Here is a 25,893-nt window from a genome sequence, read left to right as displayed (position 1 = left end):
CAAAACATAGAGGTGATTGAACATCTTGTAATCATGCAGCTCTGTAGAGTTGGGGTCAGCAAAGCACAATGTGCCAGCTTATTGTTGTATTTTGCAGCTCTCTAGCACTTTTAGCATGATGGAGAAGGACTCATTCAGTGGTGTTTTTTGTGTGTGTTGTGTGGGGGGGAGAAACGACAAAAGCTAACAACAGAGCAATCAGAATAAAATCGATAATAATTAGGGTTGTCACGGTGTGAAAATTTAACCTCATGTTATTGTGACCAAAATTATCACGGTTTTCAGTATTATCGCAGTATTTTTTTAAACATGTTAAATTTCCAGGAAACTAAATAAACCCTGTATATCAGGAAACTATTGTCCTCAGTTTGTGTCTAAATTTTGCCTACAATTTGTTATTTTGTAATTATGTTGATTTGTTTACTTTTTTCCCCTTTAGTCTTTAAAATACCAATATTTGCCCATAACTTCTTATTTTATGTCTGTTTGATGTCATCGTTTTAAAAATATTAGATCAGATGATACTCAGTACTCAAGTAGCCTTCTAATCAGATACTTTTTTACCCTTACTTGAGTAATAAACCCTATATCAGGAAAGTATTGTCCTCGGTTTGTGTCCTTCCAGTGAGCTTTGCAGATGTGGGGAAATGTCATCAGGCAGTAATCATTGTTAAATTCATAATTATTCTCGGAGAGAGACCAACTCTTATCTGCCCTCGGGAGCCCCGTAATGCATGGCGTCCAGGGGTGGACATTAACTTCAAAACCAACTGGCCAGCCGGGCCGGTAACTCTGAATATTTACCGGCCCTGCCAAGAATCTACCGGCCCCGCTGGTCAGCTGCCAAAACGAGTCATAATAACAACTGAACTGTTTGAAATGTAATAAACCTTTATTTTGCACACATTCACAAACATAATATTTGTTTGTTCCTCAACAAAACACAATTTTGTCGTCGCATACTTCCGGCATACAATGCAGTACATCACCAACTCCGCTTTGCTGTACTCGAGCCATTGACTGTGTTTGAGATGAGCCAGTTCTGCGCAGATTAGACCAGCGGTCATCGGCGAGCAGCGCATGCCGGTTAGATTTGTGTCCGAATTGACCCCGACTTGCTCTGACATCATGCATACGTAGGCAACGATAACCTTGTGAGATCAAGGCGGCCGCAGATTTTGGAGCAAGGCGCTGCAGTTTCTCTCCCTCGGCTGCAAAACCTAGAGGATGACGGGAAACACCTGGCTCTCACCTGATCTAAGATCTGATTGGTTCATATTTTGATCCGAACATCTGGTGGTAGAACATGAAATGTTAGTTGTTCACATGTTTTCTGTAAATCATGTTATGTTGATGATGACAACTATATAGGCCATAAAGAGAAATGTGTTTTGTTTTCTTTTGTCACGTTTCCTATGAGCACACTGAAGCTACAGCTGATAACCTTTACTTATTATTACAGCCATGTCTCCATATACAATATATGATATCCACAAGCATGTGAGGATGTGTTTCAGCTGCTAACAGGCACCAGAATTAAAATTGAACAAGTGTGAATGCTTCAGCCACCGTCACCCCCGAGCTACACATGCAGGGAAATCCAAAAGATTCAACTGGCAGAAACAACTGGTTCACACCATAGTCTCTCTCTCTCTCTCTCTCTCTCTCTCTCTCTCTCTCTCTCTCTCTCTCTCTCTCTCTCTCTCTCGCTCTCGCTCTCGCGTAGAGGAAAAGAGCTGAGAAAAGACAGAGAGGAAATGGAGGACACCAAGTAGTTAAAAGAAAAACTACAGCTGAGCTGAGGCACGCCTCGAATGGGGCGCGTCTGATCTGAATTGAGGAGCGGCGAGCAGCGGCCGAATTTCGTGAGCAATTCGCTTCTCGGCGCTTCTCGGCACTTCCGCGGCCAGTGTGTCCCCGGCGTTAAACGCCGGCTTTCAGCCACTCCCCCTGCTGCTTCCGTCTGCTCTCGTCTGTTTTCCAGGCGAGGCGCTGCTCAACTCGAACACGGCCATTCTCTGTGCCTCCCGTCTTCTTTAAACCGCCAAGAATCATTCCACCTACGCACACGCTTCTCTGCTTCATACCATTTTGAACTGTCTCGCTTCTCCTCACCAGTTTTAAAGCGTTTTGCCGGAGATTTCACCAAGAAATCCCATCCCTGTGGTGGCGCGATCTTCCTGCGTGCTTGTGTGTTTTTAGCGTGGTTCCACTTCGTCTTTAATAGTGAACTTATAGTTCACGTGACTATAACTAGAATCGTGCAGTACGTGCACGAATCGTACAAGTGCAGTACGTGGCTAGAGGCGCGCAAAACGAAAACGGCGGCTTCCTACAGGGCGCGGCCATGATGTAGGTGAAAGCCGGTGTGTAAATGACAAATAAGGCTTGGGCGCCACCCGGGCAGTAAGTCGTCAAGTATTTACCGCCCAACAAGAAAATTTAGCTCCATTGGCGCTTTAAAGGTCCACCCCTGGCGTCATTTCAACATTGGGGTGTCCGCGACACGGTTTATATGCAGGTAGCGGCTGCAGAATGTGTGTGTGATTTATGTTAATACAGTTCTCTTTCTTAACATTCGTTTCAATGTCTCACTATGGGATATGCCCCTCCGCGGATTCCTCAGAAGCACTTATCTCAATACGCCAATCCTGATTGGCCAGTGACCGTGACGTACGCGTCCCCTGCTACTATAAGTAGCAAGCGTCCCAACGCACGCACTATTCAATCACCTCTTCTCGCTTCGGTGGTCGCTTATCTCTAAGGTAAGTTAGCTCAACTGTTCACAGACGGAGCCAGCCAATATTCTCTCCGTCGCCGAACGTTAACTTACTGTCCTTCTGTCCTGACCTTCACCATAGGCTCGGGGCATAACGAGCAGCTTCACACTCCAGTGCACCTGTTCGTTCTCTTGCCAACACACCAGTTAGCCCACATGGAAGCCGCTCCTCCCACCAGAGGAGTCGACGGCGCAGGAGCTCGCCTCTGTACCTGTGGGAACAAAATCTCGAGCAAAGACCCGCACAAGGTCTGCTCGAGATGCCTCGGGCTGGAACACGCCCAGCTGGCATTGGAAGTCCCCGGGTCATGTGAGAGCTGTGCTTGCTTCACCCTGAAGAGCCTTCGCCGGCGGCTAGCGCACCAAGCTAGCCTGTCGGGGAAGGACCCTTGCCTGCCGGCCCCTGGGCCACCGCCTGGGGATGCCAGTGAACATGCCCTCCCGGTGCCGGAACCGTGTGCCGAACTCAGCTGAGGCTCACAGCTCGAACTGGCCGGTCCGAGCCACCCCGCCGAGGACGTGTTTGAGTTGGACTACGGAGATGACGAGGACACCTCGGAACTCCTCATTTCAGAGGAGGATGAGGATGACGACGTTTTTCTCCCCATCGCTCAGGCCTCCATGCCTAGCTTTCCGTCCTCTCCCAGGGATGGAGCGGCTTCTCCGGCCGCCCACCTGGACATGCAGTCAGTCTGCCGACGCGCTGCAACCAGGCTCAACATCCCTTGGCCCACCGTGGTCACTGAGGCTCTCAGATCCCGCTACGAGGGAAAGAAGCTGCCTCAGGCCACAAGGGCGGCAAAGCCTTCCTGGAGCTTCTCCAAGAAGTGAGGTCCTCCTGGGACAAACACCCTTTCAGCTCCAGGTCTCCTGTCCAAGGAGCCTCCTCGCTGGACTTCGAGGGGATGGAGAAGGCTGGCATGCTTCGCATGCCGCCGATGGAACCGCTGGTTGCAGCCCACCTGCACCCAGGGCTCTCGGCAACTTCCTCCAGGCCTCCCGCTCTCCCTGCAAAGGTGGACCGCTTCCAGTCGGCGCTGAACGAGAGGGCGTACAAGGCTGCCGCCATCTCGGTCCGAGCTTTGAATGTCTCCTCCATGCTCTCGGCGTACCAAGCCGAGCTCTGTGAGGACATGAATACGAAGCCGGACCCAGAGGTGTGGGAGGAAATCACTGTACTGACCGACATCTGCCTGCGTGTGCAGCGCTGCACGGTCCAGGCTACGGCTAAAGCAATGGGCATGATGGTGCTTCAAGAACGCGCACGATGGCTGAACCTCACCAACCTCTCTGATGGAGAGAAGGAGGACATTTTGGACATGCCAATCGTGCCTGAAGGCATTTTTGGCTCTGCCCTGGCATCAATGCAGCAACGCTGTGAGGCCAAAAAGGAGGATGAAGCCCTTCAACTCTGCCTTCCCCGTAAGCTTTCAACAGCTCTGCCGGCTCGGCCGAACCTTCCTCAGGCAGCTGCTAGAGCCCAGCCTCAGTTCCGGATCCCAAAGCGCCCGAAGCCTCAAGCAGTCCAGCCTGCTCCTTCGGGCTCAGCGCCTCGACCAGTTTGTCCTCAGAGGTCCGGCAACCAAGCCGCTCCGCCGCCGGGACAACCCCCCGACCCGGCGGTCAGCAGGTGAGGAAGAAGAAGAGGGCAGCCTGACGGAGTTGTTTCCCTCCAGACGCTGCAGCTGGCAGTTCCCCGTTCACCAGCTTCTCCTGTTCGATGTTGCCATGGTGCTTTCTCCCCCCCTCACGGAACCCCTCCGGCAGAGTCCCCGAGCGGTCCAGGGTGGGGCCAGGACGTGCAACCAGCTGTGCCAGCTCAAAACACACGTCACAAGCACTCACATTGTTTTTTACAAACATGTCACGCTCAAGGAGCATTAAAAAGTTCACTGCCGCATCCAGACAGAATGTCAAGGGCGCAGCAAAAATCAATAAAAATGTTACCCATGAGCGGTTCCAGGCGGGGGCGGCCCCTGGCGGACTTTCCAGCCAGCCACGGGTCGTCCCCGTACGCCAGGGCCGCCAAAGCTCAAAGCCCCCGCGCATGCGCAGTGGTTGCCACGAGCACCGCTGCCCCACAACCTCTGGAGGGAGCTGCTGCTCCGTGCGTCACGGCTGTGTCACCGCTCTCCACTCACATGGAGGAATGGACAGTGTTTTCTCCGTCACATTGGGTGCTAAGAACTATTTTGAGAGGTTACAGGCTCCAATTCGCCTCAGTTCCTCCTCGATTCTCCGGCGTAGTGTTCTCCCACGCCCAGGGGACATCAGCTCACATCCTTCAGGGAGAAATCTCCTCCCTCCTGGAGAAAGGAGCGATATGCATTGTGCCTCCCGATCGGTCTCAGAGCGGTTTCTACTCCAGGTACTTCCTGGTCCCGAAACGGGGAGGGACCAGGTTTCGCCCGATCCTGGATCTGAGGGCCCTGAACCGATGCCTCAGAAAGTACAGATTCAAAATGTTCACGCTCTCATCTCTTTTGCGTCTGATTCACCAGAACGACTGGTTCACCTCAATCGACCTGAGGGACGCATACTTTCATATTCCCGTGTACCCTCCACACAGGAAATTTCTGAGGTTTGCCTTTCAGGGAATGTGTTACGAATACACCGTGCTCCCATGCGGCCTCTCGCTGAGCCCGAGGGTGCTTGTCAGGTGTACGGAGGCAGCGATCTGCCCTCTGAGAGGGAGGGGCATTCGGCTGGCCACGTGTTTAGATGACTGACTCCTGCTGGCACGGTCCAGAGAGGAGGCAGCGTCAAACACGCTGGTTGTGATCCATCACTTGTGTGGTCTGGGTTTCAGAATAAACTGGCAGAAAAGGGCTTTACTCCCCTCCCAGAAAATAACCTTTCTAGGTCTGAATCTGGACTCAGAGACGTTCACAGCCCGTCTCTCGGCACCGAAGCGTGAACGCGCTCTCGCTCTGCCTGGCGCGCTTCCGCCTACACAGTTCGGTGCGGTTTGCGGTTTGCCTCAGGCTTTTGGGTCTCATGGCGTCGGCTATTTCAGTGGTACCACTCGGCCGTCTACACATGAGATTTTCAACGCTGGGTGGCTTCTCTGGGTCTCTCTCCAGTGCGCCACAGAGCGCGCAGGATGACGGTCTCTGCAGCGTGCGTCGCGGCGCTCCGCTGTTGGCGTCACCCCTCCCTCTTGGCACAGGGTGTGCCTTTGGGGTTGGTTCTCGTGAGGAAAGTGGTCACGACAGATGCGAGCCTGTCAGGTTGGGGGGGGGGGGGGGGCTCCTGGAGGGTCGCTCTGTCAGGGGTGTGTGGAGCAGAGAGCTCTGGGGGACACACATAAATTATCTGGAACTCCTCGCGGTCTTTCTGGCCCTGAGGCGCTTCCTGCCTTTTGTCTCCGGCCATCTTGTGCTAGTGAGAACAGACAACACCACGACTGTGGCTTATATAAATCGCCAGGGGGGGCTGCGCTCCATGCGGTTACACACGCTGGCACGCAGACTGATCCTATAGTGCAGCAGGCATCTCCTCTCAATCAGAGCCACCCATGTCCCGGGTGTTCTGAATCAGGGGGCGGATCTGTTGTCCAGAGGGACACCCCTGTACGGGGATTGGAGCCTGCATCCAGCAGTAGTGGAACAGATTTGGATCCGGTTCGGCACAGCTGTAGTGGATCTTTTTGCCTCCAAGGAGAATGCTCAGTGTCCACTGTTTTTCTCCCTGCGCGACCGAGACGCTCCACTAGGCGTGGACGCGCTAGCGCACGACTGGCCACGGGGACTGCTTTACGCTTTTCCCCCAGTGGCCCTGATACCACCCACCTTGCTGAGGGTACGAACCCAGCGCCACACTCTCATTCTGGTGGCCCCATACTGGCCAGCCATGCATTGGGTGGCGGACATTTTCCAGCCCCTGGAGGGCCAACCATGGAAACTGCCGCTTCGCAGGGACCTGGTGTCCCAAGCGGGAGGCTCAATCTTCCACCCTCATCCAGAACGGCTGGCCCTGTGGGCCTGGCCCCTGAGGGGTGTGGGCTAGGGTCAGCAGAGCTGCCCCAGGCCGTCATTCGAACCATTCAGAATGCTAGGGCCTCCTCCACTAGGTCCCTATATGACTGTAAATGGAGGGTGTTTGAAGCCTGGTGTCAGGGCAGGGAGATCTCACCCTTCCAATGCCCTGTGAACGTCATTCTGTCTTTCCTGCAAGACTTGTTGGATGGGAAGAAGGCTTTCTCTACCATTAAAGTGTACCTAACAGCCATTTCCGCCCGACACTTGGGCTTTGGGAAGAAATTGGCAGGTCAACACCCCCTGGTGTTCATGAGGGGCGCGCGCAGGCTTCTACCTGTGTCTCGACCCCTGGTGCCCTCATGGGATCTGTCCTTGGTGCTGTCGGCCCTCCCCGGGCCTCCATTTGAGCCTATGGACGGCCTGGACCTTAAGTTCCTGTCTCTTAAGGTGGTGCTGGCCTTGGCTTTGGCTTGGCTTTGGTATCTGCAAAGCGAGTTAGTGACTTACAGTAGGGCTGCTCGATTATGGCAAAAATAATAATCACGATTATGGTGACTGAAATTGAGATCACGATTATTTAGGACGATTTTTCAATTTATGTTGATTTTATTTGTTTTTATTCAGTCATAAAATTGCTCAGGGCACAATCAGGACAAAAATAATAAACTAGATGATCACTAAAATAACTCCTGATTCCCAGTATAAAAAGACCAATAAACTTATAGCTCACAGTCTATGACCCAAGGGCTATAGACCTTGGTTTAACTCATTTAAGTCTAACCAGTACAGACCCAAATACCAATACCTTGCAAATACTGACAGCAAGAATTATACAGTGACATTTATAACAAATAAATGCAAAGAAATTGATGTTCACAAAATGTTGCATAACATTGAGTCGTGTCAAGGTGCTGTACGAGAGTGCACAAGCACCGTGTCCTCAGAGAGATTAGTTATTATTTATCAGCGTGAGGAACTTATTTCTACCTTATTTATAAACTATTTATTTACAGGTCCATCAGTTAATGTAATAATTGTCCCAACCACAGCTACACCCCCCAACCCGGTCTCACAGCAATCGGGGCAAGCTGCACGTGTGTTTAGCGCGCCGCACGCGCACATTTAGTCATTTTTAGTGGCTCAGGAGTCCGCAGGTGCGGTGTGTGTGTCACTCACTCTGGTTAATCCAACAGGGAGCCAGCTCCGAGAGCTGTTTAGCTAACCTGCAGGAAATGTCGACGACAGTTATCCAGAAAATAGCTAAGGGTTCCCAGAGATGTTTCTGAGGTGTTTGCTAGGTACTTTTAAGTTTGAAAAGTCAAGAAGGGGGTCTGAAAAGCTGCTAGAAATAGCGTCAAAGTCGCTAAGTTGGCAACACTGTGGAGGAACGCTTCATTTGCAACTCAGGGCAGCGCAAGCGGGAGGAGCAAATAATCGGCTTGTTTTGTTTTTTTATAATCGTTCAAAACTCAGATCGTAATCGTGATTAAAATTCGATTAATTGAGCAGCCCTAACTTACAGGCTCTCTCTGTGCACCCATCCTGCACCCAGTTTGCACCAGGTGACATGAAGGTGTCCTTGAAGCCCAACCCTGCCCTTGTGCCTAAGGTGGTGGGCTCCTTTTCTCCTATTATCCTCACAGCTTTCTACCCACCGACCTTCTCAGGAGCGGTTGCACAAGCTGTGTCCGATTTGCGCGCTCAAGGAGTATGTGAATCGGACAGAGAACCTTCGCAGGGGGGACCAGCTTTTTGTGTCATGGGGTGGGCCTCGTAAGGGGAAACCCGTCACAAAGCAGTGGCTTTCCCACTGGATTGTGGAGGCTATTTCTATGGCTTACTCCTGTCGGCATTCAGGCACCTGTAGGGCTCAGGGCCCATTCTACTAGGGGCCTGTCTGCTTCTTGGGCCCTTTTTCGGGGGATGTCAATCCAGGAGATTTGTGTTGCAGCAAGTTGGGCTTCTCCACTTGCATTTGCACGCTTCTATAAGCTTGATGTTTCGGTCCCTGCAATGACTCACACGATTCTGAGTGTGGGGTCTTTGGCGGGCCAAGACATATCCCTGTAGGTTGGTGATCGCTGGATAAGCTGTCTGGCAATACGGGAGTCTCCATATCCCATAGTGAGACATCGAAACGAATGTTAAGAAAGAGAACTTTAGGTTACTATCGTAACCCCGGTTCTCTGAGTAACATGAGTGAGATCCAATCCAATCCAGTCCAGTTTATTTCTAAAGCACTTTAAAAGACCCAGCACAGGAACAAAGTGCTGTACAGAAAATACATTAAAACAATTGACTAGACAGAAAACAGCAAAGATAAATAAAACACATGATACATAAAATTAAACTAGCCCTATATTAAAAAATAAAAACTTGATAAAACTTGATAAAACCGCATTTGAATCACCTAAAACAGCTAAAATAAAATAAAAAATAGAAACAACATCTCACAAGGTATCAAAAGCCAGGGAAAAGAGGTGTGTTTTCAGGAGTGCCTTAAAAACAGATAAGGAACTGGCCTGTCTTATCTCTAAAGGAAGTTCGTTCCACAGTTTCGGAGCTGCAACAGCAAAAGCGCGATCTCCTCTAAATTTACGCTCAGTCCTGGGTACAATCAGGAGCAGCTGATCAGCAGACCTGAGAGAGCGGGAGGGAGTGTAAGGCTGTATCAGATCAGAGAGATAAGAGGGGGCGAGGCCATGAAGACCTTTAAAAGCAAATAAAAGAATTTTAAAATGAATCCTAAAAGAAATGGTCTGGTGAGATGTCTCACCAGACAACCCTTCTTGCTGGGCGAAGCGAGAAGAGGTGTTTATCTTGAATAGTGCGTGCGTTGGGACGCTTGCTACTTATAGTAGAGACATCTCACTCATGTTACTCAGAGAACCGGGGTTACGATAGTAACCTAAAGTTATGAAATAAATCCATGATCGTGGTAATCGTGAAACCGTGATTATTTCTCAGGCTGTAATCGTACCACCAAAATTCATAATTGTTGCAACCCTACATCTAACATTCATATATTTTTTATAACAGCTGATGTGTGGATGAAGCTCAACACATTCATTCATGTAACCTTCTGCCCAAGCTACTCATGATTTATGTAGAACAGTAAGCTGTGTCGAGCTTAGTTTATCCATTATTATCCTCGATATGTTCTCTGGATCTCTTCATCATCTTAGTTACGCTGGCTGCTTCAGTCTCTCATGTTTACTGTCTTGTCCTGCTCACACACACACACACACACACACACACACACACACACACACACACACACACACACACACACACACACACACACACACACACACACACATATTTATATATGCGCTTGCAAGCACACACACACGCACACATGCACATGTGTGTCCGAGCATGCACACACATTCATACACACACACACACATGGTGAAAATCTGTGTATTCATCCACTCACAATATTTTCCTCGCTGCAGTTTGCAGTTACCATAGCAACAGACTGAGGCACTTGAGCTATGCTTTTCTTTTTACTTGCTTGTCATGACTGAATAGTGGATGTGCTCATGAATGTTTCTCTGTGTGCACGTGGGTTCAATAGAGCATGAGTTAACTTTAAATTTATCTGTAGCCAGCACTGGGCCCATAGCTATCCGTGTGCATTAGAGAATGTGTGGGAGGGGCGGGGCCACGTAAGGAATGGAGAAAGCAGGAGCGGGGCTGGTTCTAGTTTTCATTTGTACACAGAAACGTATATTTGATTGTTTTTGATTATAGAACATGAATTTCTCATAACTGATAGTAAGATTGTGTGTAGATTAGGGCTGCACAATATATCGCAAATATATAGTTATCGCGATATCAGCATGCACAATATGCATATCGCAAAGAGCAGATAAATATTGTAATGAATGGTCAGCTCAGATGTTTGCTACACATAATTAATTCTGTCAGTCAAACATAAGCATGATGTTTTTTAACACATCAAATAGAGCTCTTCACCCATTTGGGTGGGTTCTCATAGGTCAGATGCCCGCCCTCGAGGCGGACGGCACCCAATTTTGATGCTTAGCAAACATCTGAGTTAGCTTAGTTCTGTTCTTTCTGCTGATTCTGCTTTTCCTGGGATCCACTGGTTGCCTTTTCTTGTTAATTTTCTTTTCCCTTTCCTCACATCTTTTGTTTTTCTCATTTTAATGATTTATTTATTTCCTTGTCTTTGATTATTTTTGTTCCTGGGTTAAGTTATTATTTATCGCAAGTGATCTCGTCATGGCAATATTAATCACTGTTACCGAATATCGCAGGTTTTCCTAATATCGTGCAGCCCTAGTGTAGATGCAGGTTCCTCTACGTGTAAGCTTTCAGGAGAGCCCTCAGTGATACCTGAAGGTTGAAGCATTCAAACGGTATAGTACTTTTTCCACATGTTCCCTAATGTGTCCAATTTGGATAGATTTGGATAAACCAAAGGCCCCTCTATAAAGCCACTGGAAAAACCCACAACAACAAAAAAAATATATATGTCTGGGAGTTCTAAGGTGCATAACTTTATTTCAGTGATACCCATAATGATTTCTTACTGTTACGGGTGAAACTAGAATGTTACCTTTACAATGAGACCAAACATGTATTTATACTCCAGAGTGTTCAATAAGAGCAATAATTCTAATTTGGAGAGGTCCAATTACAAGTGATTTTAGGCTAAATGACCCCGCTTGATAAGGGGTAAACCTAAAATGGTGTTTTGAACCAGGCTGTAAACATGTTTATTTCTGCTGTGAAATTGGCATTTTAACATGGGAGTCTTCTGCTGCCAACCCCTAGCGGATGAGGGTGGAACTGCACTTTTGCTGCTTCCATGGGGTGTTTTCCTCACAATAAACACCAGTACAGCATCGGCTGTAGAAGTGCCATAAAAACGATTAAATGAACAGATGCGCTGCTCCTTCAGTTTGCATTGGCTCCAGCAGCAGCAGCAATCTCCTTCTGACCTCACCTGCCAATGCTGGCTGCTACCATGTAACTGTTTTTGATGTTTTCCATTGTGGGGACCAGCACAATGTCCCCACTATTTCAAAATGTCCCAATGTTGTAGGTTAAACCTGAATGTAGTACAAATAAACACACGCAAACACACGCGCGCGCAGCAGGCTGTAAATTCACTGAGGTTCTGTGTTTCGTCTGCAGCAGGGACATTCTCAGATGCAGACGGCACACAGAACCGAACCAGAGCCGCTCAGCGAATGTTTTAAAGATATAATCCAAGGAAGTTCTAAATTGCACACAGCCACTTCTGCCTTTGATTTTCTTGTTTTGTACTTAAAGAGACGATGTGTAGTTTTTACCCTTATTTTCTGGAAATGTTCATCAAAGAGTTGTTGAAAATGAATTCAATGATGCCCAGTTGTTGAAAAATATTAGTGGCTTCTTAACAAATGACCATAAAAATCTGGTTTAAAAAAACATGGGAGCGGGTCCAAGTCTATAGGCGACGCCATCTTAGACACCATGTTTCCTTCTACGGGAGCCCATGAGGACAAAATGCATTTACTGATTTGTAACAAACTGTTACAAAACTTTAGTCGTTCTTAAATGTTGTTGTTTAACAAAATAACCTCCTCACTTGTTGCCAGTGATGAAAGGGAGTCTGATGTGCTTTTTATTTTGCTAAAGTATATACTGCCCAGGGCTTTTTGACCTTAATGGGCATCTGTTGGTAAGGTCTTACTCAAAGTCAAAAATACTGCTTGCTTACAATGATTTAGGTATCTACTGACCCCTATCGCCAGGAAAAATACACACTGTCACTTTAAAACATTGGCGCTAAACTAAAGGCTTGTTAGCTAAAAAGGTAGCTTAACAATTGAGTTGCTGGATCCTAGTAGACCGTTACCGGAACACGTCGGCAACAGCTTCACCATGGCAATGCTTCCAGCTTCAGAGACAACCACGTTTCTTTTAATTAAATACTAGTTTGCGTGCCTGTTCACATGCACAGATTATACAAAGGGTCGTGCTATTGTAAAAGGTGTGATAAGTTGCCTAAATCCCTTTTCATCAGCGCTGTGCTAACAGAGCTTGGGCTGAGACTTGCAAGGTGGTGGCACGTTCATTTAGGAAGCCACTCGAGATGGTGGTGTTTATTTGAGGAATTATTTAATTTAATGGCCATTGGTTGATTGATGTAGTTATTGAACTCTGTTCTAAAGAATTAGCTACGAAGCTAACGACAGTTGAAGCTCTACGCAGCTAACGATCAAATGGTGTGGCCAGCAGATTTGCGCTAAGCTGTAGCAAAAGTCAGAAGATCAACTGCGAGGAGACAAAGCAAGAAGATGGGGTCGACCCTACAATACGGTGACCATATTTCCATTTCCAAAAAAGAGGACAGGCGATCTGTGCTTACTGATGACGTCACACTATTGTAACACCGCACAAACCACGTTTGGACCCGTTTTTAGAGCTAAAATGTGTTGGAGCTAAGATTAGATTCTGCCAACAAAACAGCCCTAAAACAATACATATGTAAATTATTTGCATATTTGTTGCAAAATCAAAATTTTCTGCTTCTTTAGTGCTGCAACAACATTATATGAAAAAGAAATGATTATAGTTTGCGTTTTACCACAGCATCGTAAGCTTCCAGTGCACCTATTAAGAGTTGTTTCAGCTGTGAGATTAGACGATAGGGTCGATGAAAAACGTTTGTCATGGACTCCATGGAAACTTTCAGAGAATCTGCAAATAGTGGCTTTCAAATAGTTTTGTCACTGACAGATTTTTGCAAGTTTAGAAAAGAAAACCTAACCCCGGCTTTCCACAGGAACCGTCAGCAGCACGTTACTGCAGCAGCACGTCATAGCTGCTGATAGGAACCGCTGTGGTCAACAGAACCTTTTCCACTGGAGCCGTCGGCAGCGAGAGTCGGCCGCGTCTCAGGAGCAGCATGTCGCGGCCTTTACGCGCCGGTTCTATTTTCTACGCGCGACGCCTCTGAAACGGGTCAAGTTCGACATTTTTGGGGAAGGAAAGACAGGAAATCGGAGGCGGAAATAGAGAGAAGCTACCGAGATTTTCAGAATAAAGAACGTACTGCCTTCCGGTTGCTTTACTTTTAAAAAACGTTACTAACTGTGCGTCCCCGTGAGAAGTTATCACCTAGCTAGCAGTCTCCTTTGTTTTTCAGGTCCGTATTGGCGATTATACAACGGACAGAACATAAAACACAAACCATGTTGTAGTTTTCTCCTGCTTGTTGTTGTGTTTACTGACAAAGTCACTCGTGTGACTTCGTGCTCGGTCGGTGACAGCTGCTCCCCTGCTGCTTCGCGTCTCGTGGGAAGGGCCAAGCAGCAGCTAGACGTGCTGCTGCAGTAACGTGCTGCTGACGGCTCCCGTGGAAACCCGGGGTTAGAGACAGCAGGTCTGACAAATGAGTTTTTTGTCGGACACTTTTAGAAAATGTCAGTAATATCTGAGGTGTTTCTACATACACTGTAATTAATACTCCTGGACAGGGTATGAATTACACAAAGGCTTCTGGGGGATCCCAGTGGTGGGGTGGGGGATGTTCTATTTTGCCTTGGTCCCCAAAATGCCTTGAAATGGCCCTGGGTGTGTGACCGAGTTTTGCTGGGTGATCTGAATTGTATCATATTACATGTCTATAACTTACTGCTTTATACAGGTAAAAACATGTAGTGGAAATAAATCTACCTACATTTGACTTTGCAAACACTTTGTTTTCTTGTTTTTATTTGACTATGTTTCTGTCCTGCTTGTCTCTCATCTCCTCTAAATCACCACAACACAGCAATGCTCTGCGTCGTCTCCGTTTAAAAGAACCCCGGTACGCTGACAGTCCATAAATATTGTGATGTAGGAAGAAACTGGATCTGTTTTTGGGCTCAGAATAATCCCCAGTACGCTGAGAGCTGCCGTTATTGTAGACTAATAGTCCAGGTTTAAAGAATCTGTGTATCATCCCTCCTTTCTATTTTTGATTGAAAACATAAAATAACAAAAGGAAAAACTGATTTGTGTTTAAATGGGTTCAAAAATTAAGTCGCGTTTTTTTGTATTTTTTGTTTTAGTCTCGAATAAAAATTAGGAAATGGAAAAACGGCAGCAGAACCGCATTTGATTTTTTTATTTCATGTGTCAGGTTTCTGTCAACAGGTGTCGTACCGATGTGAGTATCCCCGACAGAATGTGACCTTGAGTCCGGAGCCCTGGGTAGGAAGACGCAGATTCACTACACTGCGCGTGGATTCTAGACGTAGAATTTTGTTTTTATTTGTGAAATAAAACTGAAAGATGGGTGTCATTACTTTAGTGCTCAATCTCTGGATGACAACAGAAAGCGCAGAATTTTTTCCAGGTGCTATCCTGTCACTGAAGTTGTGAACACATCTGGTCTTCAGCTGTCTACCTGACTGTCTGCTAGCAAACAACAACATTTAACCAAGGTAAGCAGTAATCAGAGGGAGATTGTGTTTTTACACTTTATTGTCACTTGTTCCACTCGTGACTAAGTGGTGGTGTACGACACAACAAGCTAACAAGCAGGCAGTTAGATGTAGCTAACGTTAGCTAACTTTTTGTGCGCGTGTAAAAGTCGTGACGTAATCTTCCACTTGGAAAATGCCGAGTCATTGTTTTATTCAGCTACTTCGCCAGGACTGTTTATAATGAAGGAGGCATAGGTGGGACATTTGCATTGGTTCATGTCAGAGCAGATGTAGAGAAAGAAAGCTTCCTTCGTTCGTAAAGGAGGAGCAGTTAATTAAAACATGCTTCAAAATACTCTCTAGCACCTTTCGGTCTGAGACTTTTGTTGTTTTTATTTCTCAAGAAGCCCAGCAGAGAGTCACTCCAATCACTACGTTAACATTAACACGTCTGATATTCATGAGTGTTTCTGCTGCGCCATTCATGTCAGCTGCATCATAAGTGTAGAGTTGGATGAATGACTAGAATGAAGCATATTAAGTTGGTTGTATGAAGAGGGAAAATGGTAACTTCACTGTTGATCTCTGCTTTCATGTTTTTTAAACAGACATCTGTAAATCCAGAGCAAATGAACCAGATCAGCCACACCAGAAGCTGTTTTCTGACAACTTCAGGGAAGCAGGAGAGAAGAAACCTTCAAGCTTCCTGGACCATCAGACACCCGTCTTTGGAAAACCGTCACAGCCATGACTGTGTACTGTGATGCATACAGGGGGTTGCTGTGGTGCTCAAACCTGGTCCTGGAGGGCCAGGATGTAGTTTTGGGGACCAGCTCTAATGTGGTTGAGATGCAAAGCAATGCTGAAATATGTGTTCTTTGAACTTTCACGGGTCAAATAAAGGTTTCACAAATCAAACTATGCTTCAAGGATTCTGTTAGTTTAAAATAATATAGTTCAGGTTAGGGATGCAAACAATTAATCGTTTGCCGTTGGGGCAGCAGGAGGTGGTCGGGGCCGGGTGAAAACTATACCACCAGGAGCTCCGACGATGTAGAAAAAGAGGTGGACAGCTCTCTGAAGGATCCACCGCCACTCCTTGATTCCAGTCCTGCAACATGGTAGAAAGTCAATGAAGGAAGGTTTGCAAGGCTGGCAAACCTGGCACAAAAGTACTTAGACATACCAGGCACATCAGTCCCGTCTGAGAGGGTATTCTCTGCAGCTGGCCTGACTGTCAACAGGCTGCACACACGACTTACTGATATTCTGATATTCTGGAGCAATAATCAATAGGTCTATCTATGCGATGATGGGCATTAGGGATGTTTTGTTTTAGTTTGTTTTACGAAGTCTGACACGTCTGTCATCAGGCAGCCGTTATTTTAAGTTAACTGGAGCTGCTGTCCTGGTCTACTAATGTAATTGTGATATTGTCACGTTTCCCATTTAAAGAGGGATTATAAATACTGGTAATAGTCCACATGTGACACCTTATTTACTTTTCAGAATTTATTTTATTCTTCAAAGAGACCGTGAATTATGTTAAAGTAGCCTACATTCTATTTTTCTATTCTGTAATGTATATTTTATGCTGCTGTTATTTATGTTTACAGTGTTGCAGAGGATAAGCAAGATTTTATTTTTAAGTAGCCTGTCTAATAGTTTGATTTTTTCTATTTAATATATATTTGATATTCTACCAAATGTTATCCCCTGCCCTCAGGTGAGCTCAGAATAAATCTTTCATTTAAAAATATGATTAGCATTTTTTCTTTATATCTTATAGGAGGTAGCATTTTATGTTACGTATAGTGTAGATGGAACCTGTTCATAGGAAATTCAGCTTCTCAGAAATATTGCCGCTTATCATTTAATCTATCATCAATCAATGAGATGAAACAACTATCCGTTAATGAATTACTTGATAATTTGCATCCCTAGTTCAGGTTTGTAGAGCTAAAAAGTAATTAAAGCGAAATGAAGAAGTTCAGGGAGTGGAAACAATTTGTTGGAATTGCCCTTTCTGACTCAAACTAAAAAATGAGAACCAACTTCAGCTTCATCAATAGTTCGTTCACCTTTGTATTTATGATAATATAATTTTTTTTATATCTTGTTTGGCCGTCGGTTCCGTAGTTGATGTGTGTTTCTGCCACACCTGCTCCACACCGCACAAGCAGCAAAAACGTGCACGCTCATAAAATAAACAACTTCTGAGTTGATGGACACACACAGTGGTAGGGCACATGCACACCTGATTTGGCTTCCTCGAGTACCAAATGTTGATTTGCTCAACAAGAAGTTTGAGCTCATGGAGGCTGCAGCCTTGTGCGATGAGAGAGCGCCGTGTGCAAGCTTGTAATTGGTACACATGTTTTGGTCGCTTGTGCAGTGTGGAGCAGGTGTGGTGGAAATGCACATCAACTACGGAACCCACGGCTAAACAGAGGAGAATACTGACGTAACCCCGGTGCACAAAGGTGCAGGTTTCAGTCACCAGAGGGAGAGGGGCATGTGCGGGCAAAACGCGCACATGAAGGAGAGACCAGACTGGTGGTGCAGTTAAAGAGCAAAACTGCATTAAAAGTGTGTGTGTTGAATGTCATCATTAGAAAAAGTGTGGGTGTTAAAACACTCACATCCCCCATAGGTGCCACATCCATGGCACCTATGGGTGTTTTGATTTTTCTGCATGATATATTGGAGGTGTTGTGTGAGAGCGTGTGAAGAGGGCCAAATGTGTGTGTCTCACGCTCAGTGCTAGAGAGTTGGTAGCCCTGCAAGCCTGTCTTTGCCACACACTCATTCTTGACTCACTGCTTCAGCGGGGGTCTTCTGTCGGGTTTCAGCGATGGGATTCAGTCACTCTTATGACAGAGAATGGAGGGGGGGGGGACTCCTTGTTCACAAACAATCTTTGTTCTAGCGTGTTAGTCACATGCCATCATTTGACCAATCAGAGTCAGAGACGGCACGATGAGGCAGAGCGGCGCTCACAATGAGAATGAGTGCTGTCGTTTGAATTTATTGCAGCAGTTTTGGGTTTAAAAATTGTCAAATCAAACTAAATCAGCACTAAATACATTTTTTTTGTTAAAAACTTTAGCAGATTTGCCTTTATAGTTTTTTTTTCCCCGAGGCTTGTTGCGTTTCTTTTGTACTTGAGTTAGGAGTAAACACCACCAGTATTTAACCCCTTTAAAGCCTAATATTAGTAAGATAAATACTTCTGGTAAGAAATGGCTGCCAGTTTGCTACGGCCTTACTCATTTAAAATAAATCCCAATATATTGATCTGGGCACCAAAAGATTTAAGGACACTGGAGGAAAAACACGTGATGAGATAATTTCATAATATTGTAGTATTGCTGCTGCAATAAAGAGTCAGATCAGCAGTTTGCCCTTAGCAGTGGTTTATTAAAATATTAAGCCAACAGCTGAGATAAAGCTGCATTAACCTGCAGTTGCAGCTCTAAAAATGTTATCACAACCAACTCATCAGCACTCCGCACTTGCAGTTGTCACCTTTTTCACACCCTCCAAGTCTGCCGGTATGATTTAAGCTCCCAACAAAATTTTTTATGCTTTACTGAGGCTCAAAGGTCATATTTAGATTACTGATTAACTGCATTCTAGGTCCCCTTTAATGTTTTTAATTATGAAGTAACTTTTTGAACTCTTAATCTTACATGAGAAAAATAAAATGATTAAGGAACTTTATTTTCAAATTTTTGTTCTAACAAAATTAAACTTGATGCAACCAGTTTCCGAAACGACTGAAATATCGTCAAGACCATAATACCACTCCCATTGGAAGTCTCTCTTATGCGGGAAGTTTAGTTAACCTGGTTATGCTAGCCTCAAGGAAAACAGCTCTTAAACTAAGCTAATCAGGTCTTGGAGTCTCTTGGTACTTAGCCACAAAGGTGTTTGGTTCTTCAGGTGATGAGAATCTTATCCTCATGCTACTCTTCAGGAAGAGAAGCGCTAGCCAGAGAGCCAAGTTGTAGAGGTTGGCCATCACAGTTTGGTACTTGGCTCCTCTGCAACTTCAGATGTGTAGTCCTCAAAGATTTTGATAGGTGACCCTCAGTACTGAAGTTTTCCCCAATCTTTGCAAGCCTCGCGGATGATTAACTCCTTAATCTGGTAGCGATGAAGGTGGATTATCGCAGGTCTGGGCCGGGTGCTGGTCTGCCGTTTTTAGCAGTGAGTGCTTTGCGAGCTCAGTCCAGTTTTGGTTGAGATTTAAGGATCTGGTAGCAGAACATTTCAGCCAGCAGTTCGGCAAAAAGGTTTGTGGACTTGGTCCTTCTATTGATTCGGGGATGCTGATTATCCTGACGTTTCTGCGGCTGAGGCTTTCGAGATTGATGATTTTAGCAGTTAGCTTGCTGTTGCTATTTGCAAATGCTAGGCATCTCTCCTCCAAAGCTTGAACTCGCTGGTCTTGCAGTTCAGCATGAGTTCATTCGCTGACCATGCTCTGTATAATTTTCTGTGTTTTGTCGAGTCTTAATTTCAGGGTTGCAAGTGATTTTTTGTAGACTGCTGCAATGCTAACTCTGTGCTCTTCCTGCATGTCAGCAATGCTAGTTAGAACTGTGCACATCTAAATCAAATATGTGGCTTCATCTGGTTCTGTTTCTGCCATTATAGGCGCATTCTTCTTCCTCAGTATTCGTTTGAAGTGTTTTAAAACTTAATTTTCAGTTCACTGGGTTCTTCCTAGAAAAAAAAAAACTTTTCAAAGTTGCCGCTGCAGGAAATCGAGACTATGCTGTCTTCACATGAACGCCCAAACCGGAAGTCGCAAACTTGTTTCTGATTGTCACATTTAATGCTTTTCCACCCAGTTGTTAGGCATAAATAGTTAAATTGTTACCGGTAGCTTGTTAAAACAGCGGCCAGCTGTTTTTTTCTCACCTGTTCTATCTTTTACATTTTCTGATTGGATAATTGATACTGTCAACAAAAATGTAAATCAGTATTCGTCATAATTTAGTCTTATATCTTTTTTTTTTGTTTTTCTTTCCTTTACCAACTCAGTGGCATAGTGGTAGAGTGTCCGCCCTGAGACTGGGAGATCAGGGCTCGATTCCTGGCCGGATCATACCAAAGACTTAGAAAAAAATGGGACCCAATGCCTCCCTGCTTGACACTCAGCATTAAGGGGTTAGATTGGGGGGTTAAACCACCAAATGGTTCCCGAGCGCTCAAAAATTCATTTGTCCTGAACAAAAACGGAAATGTTCTGTCTGTTTGCAGCACGTGCTGGAAAACCGTGTCTGTGAAAGGCAGCAACGCTTTGAATCTCATGACACATCTGCATGTCCATCACCCACAACTCTACAGTAAGACAAGTTAAAGTTGGCGTTTTAGCTGAAATGCGTGATGTGAGGACTTTGGGTTGAGGGAGAACACAACGAGTGGCCCTATAGTGCAGCCACAGTGCCCACTGCCAGTGTATAAACCGTGTCACAGACACCCCCAAATTTAAATGACGCTATGCATTACAGGACTCTGAGGGGACACATAAGAGATGGTCGCGAATGCAACAGATTGACTTTGGCCGTATTATGAATTTAACGATGATTACTGCATAATGACATTTTCCCAAATGTGCAAAGCTCACTGGAAGGACACAAACCGAGAACAACTATACTGATATAGAGGGTTTATTTAGTTGTCTGAAAATATAAAACACGTTTCTGGTGCTATAAATTAGTGAATGTAATACCATCTAAACGACCAGCAAAATATAGTTATCATGAAATAATAAATAGGAGTGGGAGATAGATTTTCATTTTGTCCCACTGAGGGAAACGGTTTGGGTGCCCCTGATCTGTAGGGGGCGCTAGGAAAGAGTAGCCAACAACTGTACTCAAGTAAGAGCAGCACTACTTCAAAACCATGTGACACGTTTAAAAAAATGCCGCGATAAAATCGAAAACTAATAATTTTGGTCTCAATAAAAGCAAGGTTAAGTTTTCACACAGAGACAACCCTATACCAGGCTTTACTGACTGCTTGAAGGAGAGAATTCCATAGAGGCTAAAGGTTGGTTTATGCTTGACGCGTCCGCAAGGCTCCGCGTGGCGAAATTGCATCATTTTAACCACCACGCCCCTCCACCGCACCTCCGCACGGCCCAAAATTTCCGTACCACGCACCTAGGAAATTTTCTAACCACGCGGATGGTCGGACGTGGAAAAACATGGCGGACCGGCAATAACTAGTATGGCAGAGGTTCGTAAATACAGACATTTGTATGATTCAGCTCTCAGAGATCACCGTGAAATAGCTCGCACTGTCGGAAAAGACGAGGACGCTGTTAAAAATGCTGGAATGCCATGTTGTAAACAACAGTAACTTTTACTTCTACTATGGTGTAGTGTTGGACGCATGCCGTAGAGCTCCATGCTGCCCCCTACAGTTTGGGAGAATATTGGCTCACCGCAGAGACGAGCTGCAGGAACCATAAACGCTGCGAGTTGTGAAGCGCGTTCCATCCGCGAGCCGCATCACCAAGCGGAAAGTAAATGCGTCAAGCATAAACCAAGCCATAAAACTCTTCTTCAGGAAGACTGTACAGGGATCCTGCAGCTCTCGCAGACAAAAATAAATATTTCGCTTCAGACTAGAGAAGAAAGTAATCACTCCCAACTCTGGAGATTAAATTATCTGCCATCCGCACAGAGACACTGAGTGTTAGTGTTTAAAGTCCAAGGGAGGAGGGATCCGGACTTGAGACTATCTGGATGGAGAGAAGCAGGACAATCAACATCATCATCCTGCTGAATTCATTAGCTTGGCAAAAATGTGCAGAGCTAAAGGAAAAAAGCAGTTGAGACAGGTAAATGCATGTGCGAAGCCAAAAACTTTATCGAGGGTGTTTTTCATGAGGGATTAAATAAACAAAGTTTAAAAATCCAATATTAGTATAATGAAATTGGACCGAGTAGAAGTCACAGATTGAGGTCAACCTTTATTCCCTGGGAACAGTTGAGGATGGAAGGAGGAATAAAGAATGGAGGATCATGTGAGAGTGGTGGATTGGGCTCAGTTGGGGGGTGTCCTGGAATGACTGACACTGAGGCAGTCATAATGAAGGTAAAATGGTTAGGTTGACAAATAACGCAGTGTTGTCACAAATGACATGAGACAACCGTAACGAATGAACTGATTTATTGGAAAGTTCAATCAATCAATCAATCAATCAATCAAAGCTTTATTTATAAAGCGCCTTCCGCAACCCTGTCAGGAGGCCCAAGGCGACCTTCCGAAGTTCTACACAAGACATTCGGGGTGGAGGAAGGATGTGATATTTAGTCTCATAAATGGCTGGCTGGGGTTGATCACTCAGTTCAGCAGGGCATTGTGGGAGTGGAGGAGGTGGAAGAGGGATGCACTCGTTGATCCCTCCCTATCTGTGTAGAATGGGGGAGGGATGGAGTCGTGTGGAGGAAGGAGGGCAACAATGAAACCTGGATAATGCATTCTCACATTTGTTCACTGAACCACATATCAGTCACTGGATTATCCTTAAGAGGATGTCAAAAGGATTCTGTGATCAGCTGTGTAGTATTAGTATTGGTTTTAATTGTTTATCCTCTGAGTCAGAGAACATGACATGTAGAGTTCAAGGATAGGGTTGGACTGATATGTCTGCCATTACCAACTGGCCATCTGCTGGGCTGTTTTAAGACTTATTTTATACTTTATTTTAGATGAATGCTTCTCAGTATGGTTAACCTGTAAATGAATGGTTGATATTTACAGTTTTTTTTTTAAATATCTGCATCGGCCGAAAAACTTCCTTGGATAAGCAGATTTAAAATCAGTTGTAAGCATTTAGAAACCCACGAAACGATTCCATGTAAATCTACCTTTGTTATACTGTTAAAATGTATAAATAATTAGGCCCGAGTAGCAAAGCTGCGAAGGCCTATTGTAATTGCTCCGTTTATTATTATTATTCTATGAGCAAAGGGACTGCCTTTTTGCAGCCTAAATTATGACACGTCTCACCTTTATGTTAATATTGTTTTATGTGATGCACTCCACTTTGAACTGCACCAATCCAGCAACTGCTGCATTGTAATAACTAGTATTAAAGGTGAATACACCAATATTTGCACAAGAATAATTTTTGTTTTAAACTCTCAGTGACACACTTTGCGGGGAGAATTTGGTGCTCTACTACTAAGTCCTGGTATGCTGATGGGTCAGTGGCAGTGTGTACCGCTGCACGCCGACCTCCTTAAAGCACTACTCATTCAATTTTTTCAGACTTCAATCAAAATATTTAAACTTCAGTCTATAAATTCAGACTTTCAGTTCATATATTCAGACTTCATTCAATTTATTCTAACTGATTACATTATAAATGTATAATAATTTCCTGAACGGTATGTTTAGTGTGTGTGTATATATATATATATATATATATATATATATATATTATATAAGAAAATTGTTGCATCTTCACCAAGAAGACTGGTGGCAGTATTGGCTCATTAGAGTGCTTCTACTAAATACTTAAAACCATGCGATATTTCTGTGTTTGTTTTTAAATAAATCAGTCTGCATTTCTAAAAATCTGTGTTTTTCTGTCGAAATGGGGTGCTGTGTGTACATCACAAGGAAGAAATGAATTAAATTTATTTTATCAAATGGCTGTGACAGTAACAGTGAAAAATTGACAAGGGTCTGAATACTTTTCGTACCCACTGTATATACTCGGTTATGTATGTATGTATTTAGTGAGGATTCATCAAGGGTGGGGCAGTACAGCCAAGTAGCCCAACAAAGCTAACATCTCTTTATTGTCTGCTTTCCAGGTGTATGTAGAGTTTGACGACCAGGAGTGGGAGAAGCGAGAGTGGGTGAAGGTCTATGAGGATTTCCAGCTTTTTCTCCTGGAGCACCAGCTGGTCTGGGCAAAGAGGACGGAAGAAACAGCAGGAGGCCATCTGCAGGGGAACAAGGCCAAACACATACAGTGGCCTGCACTGGTGAGTCCTTTGTTTGCTATTCATAGGCTGGACTCAGTAACAGGATGACTTTTGTGACAAACGCCACTAGCATCAGCTCCACTACACACCGCTCCGCCCGCCCCAGCCTGACTGCGTTTTCACACTGCCTTAGCAATGCGAACGTGACTGAGCACATTGGAGTTCTGTGGCCTGTGATGTCATGAGCACGTGGGCGAGGCATAAGTGCTCAAAGCAGACCGTGGTGTCTCCATTATTTAACAAAAGCGGCCTGAGCAGGTTTGCTTTTGGAGACTCTGACTCTGATTTTGCATCCTGATTTGCTGCGTCTAGCAGCATTGTGTGTGCGCGTGCTTGCCTGCCTTCTCACAGCAGACAGAGACATCGTAAAACGGCTTCAGTCAGATGCTCGTTAACCGCAGCATCCAGAATGATGATGAATCGCATGCGGGAAGCTCCCGTGGGCTGATTCTATCCGCCAATCAGAGGCTCCTCTTAATGGTACGCATGATTTTGAGCCGGCCATTTAGATAACAGTGGGTGTGTTGGCCCTGTTCAACTCCATTCCATACTGTACCATACCATATTTATTTGCAAAAGCACATTTAAAAACGGCGTGTCAGCCGACCAAAGTGCCGCACGGGGTAAAATCTTAGACATAAAAACAGGATTAAAATTCACCTTCAAACAGAGAGTGCAGGCTTAACAGTCAGAAAAAAGATATGTTCAGAAATAAAACTTTAAGGCCATCAATAACTAAAATGCAGCACAAGAATACACTCATTGGCCAAAAGCTAGATGAAAGAAATGGGTATTTTGGCTAGATTTGAACTGGACCAGTAAAAGCAGACTGGCGCACAGACATGTATGGTGAGAGCAGCTGTCCGGTAGAGGGGAGCGAGACCATGCTGAGCTTTAAAAGCTAAACATTTTAAACTGCACCTGGTAGTGCACCGGAAGCCAGTGTAGGTCAGATAGAACAGGTGTGCTATAACAGCGTCAGGTTGACGTTGTAAGAAACCTTGCTGCAAGCGGCCGAGTGGATGCATTAACACCAATGAGAACAGCATTTGCATAATCAAGTCTAGAGGTGATTAATGCATGAACGGCAGATTCCAGGTGCTGCTCTTTGAGAATAGGTTTTAGATGGGTTATGCGACGGAGCTGGGAAACACAGGATCTAACGGTAGCATTAACATGTGCAGACATTGTCAGGTGTCAGAGTGTTTAGGTTGGAAAAGAACAGCCTCAGTCTTTTTGTTATTTAGCATCAGAAAAATGGAAGCAAGCCGTGTCTTAATGTCCAGGAGACATTCATGAAGCTGATTGGTTCAACTTGACTGATTTTGAGCCAAATGGATCTGACAGTACAAGCATAAAGATTGTAGTTGAAGCCATGTTAAGCCAACATGTTTCCCAGTGGCAGAATGTAAATAAAAAAGGAGTGGACCCAGAACAGACCCATGGGGCACCCCCCCAGGGGAGTGGCGTAAAGGGTGACGAACAGTCACCTATATGGACACTAAAGTTTCTTTCTGTCAGGTAGGAGTGGAACCAGTCTAAAGGACTCCCTGTGACTCCAATCAGCGCCTCCAGCCTGTTCAGGGTGGTCAACTGTATCGAATGCTGCCAGAGGTCACGTTCCAGGCAGACGGCCTCAGGAGAAGGGCTGAATAGATGTTGGGTTGCACGCGGGAAAGGCA

General features: G+C 45.4%; 1 protein-coding gene across 2 annotated transcripts in view; it reads left to right on the top strand.

Moving 5' to 3' along the window:
• Positions 1-25,893, top strand: part of jmjd1cb (jumonji domain containing 1Cb) — a 173,811-nt gene that overhangs the window by 58,123 nt on the left and 89,795 nt on the right. For both annotated transcript variants that reach the window (XM_015976266.3, XM_070545366.1), the window contains exon 2: positions 24,038-24,211. In XM_015976266.3, coding sequence (XP_015831752.3) covers positions 24,038-24,211 — 174 coding nt within the window. The remainder of the gene's footprint in view (positions 1-24,037; positions 24,212-25,893) is intronic.

The sequence above is a fragment of the Nothobranchius furzeri genome, chromosome 16 (genome assembly GCF_043380555.1).
Source record: "Nothobranchius furzeri strain GRZ-AD chromosome 16, NfurGRZ-RIMD1, whole genome shotgun sequence".
Lineage (NCBI taxonomy): Eukaryota > Metazoa > Chordata > Actinopteri > Cyprinodontiformes > Nothobranchiidae > Nothobranchius > Nothobranchius furzeri.
The sequence above is the reverse complement of the archived record's forward strand: the minus strand, read 5'-3'. Positions and strand labels throughout refer to the sequence as shown.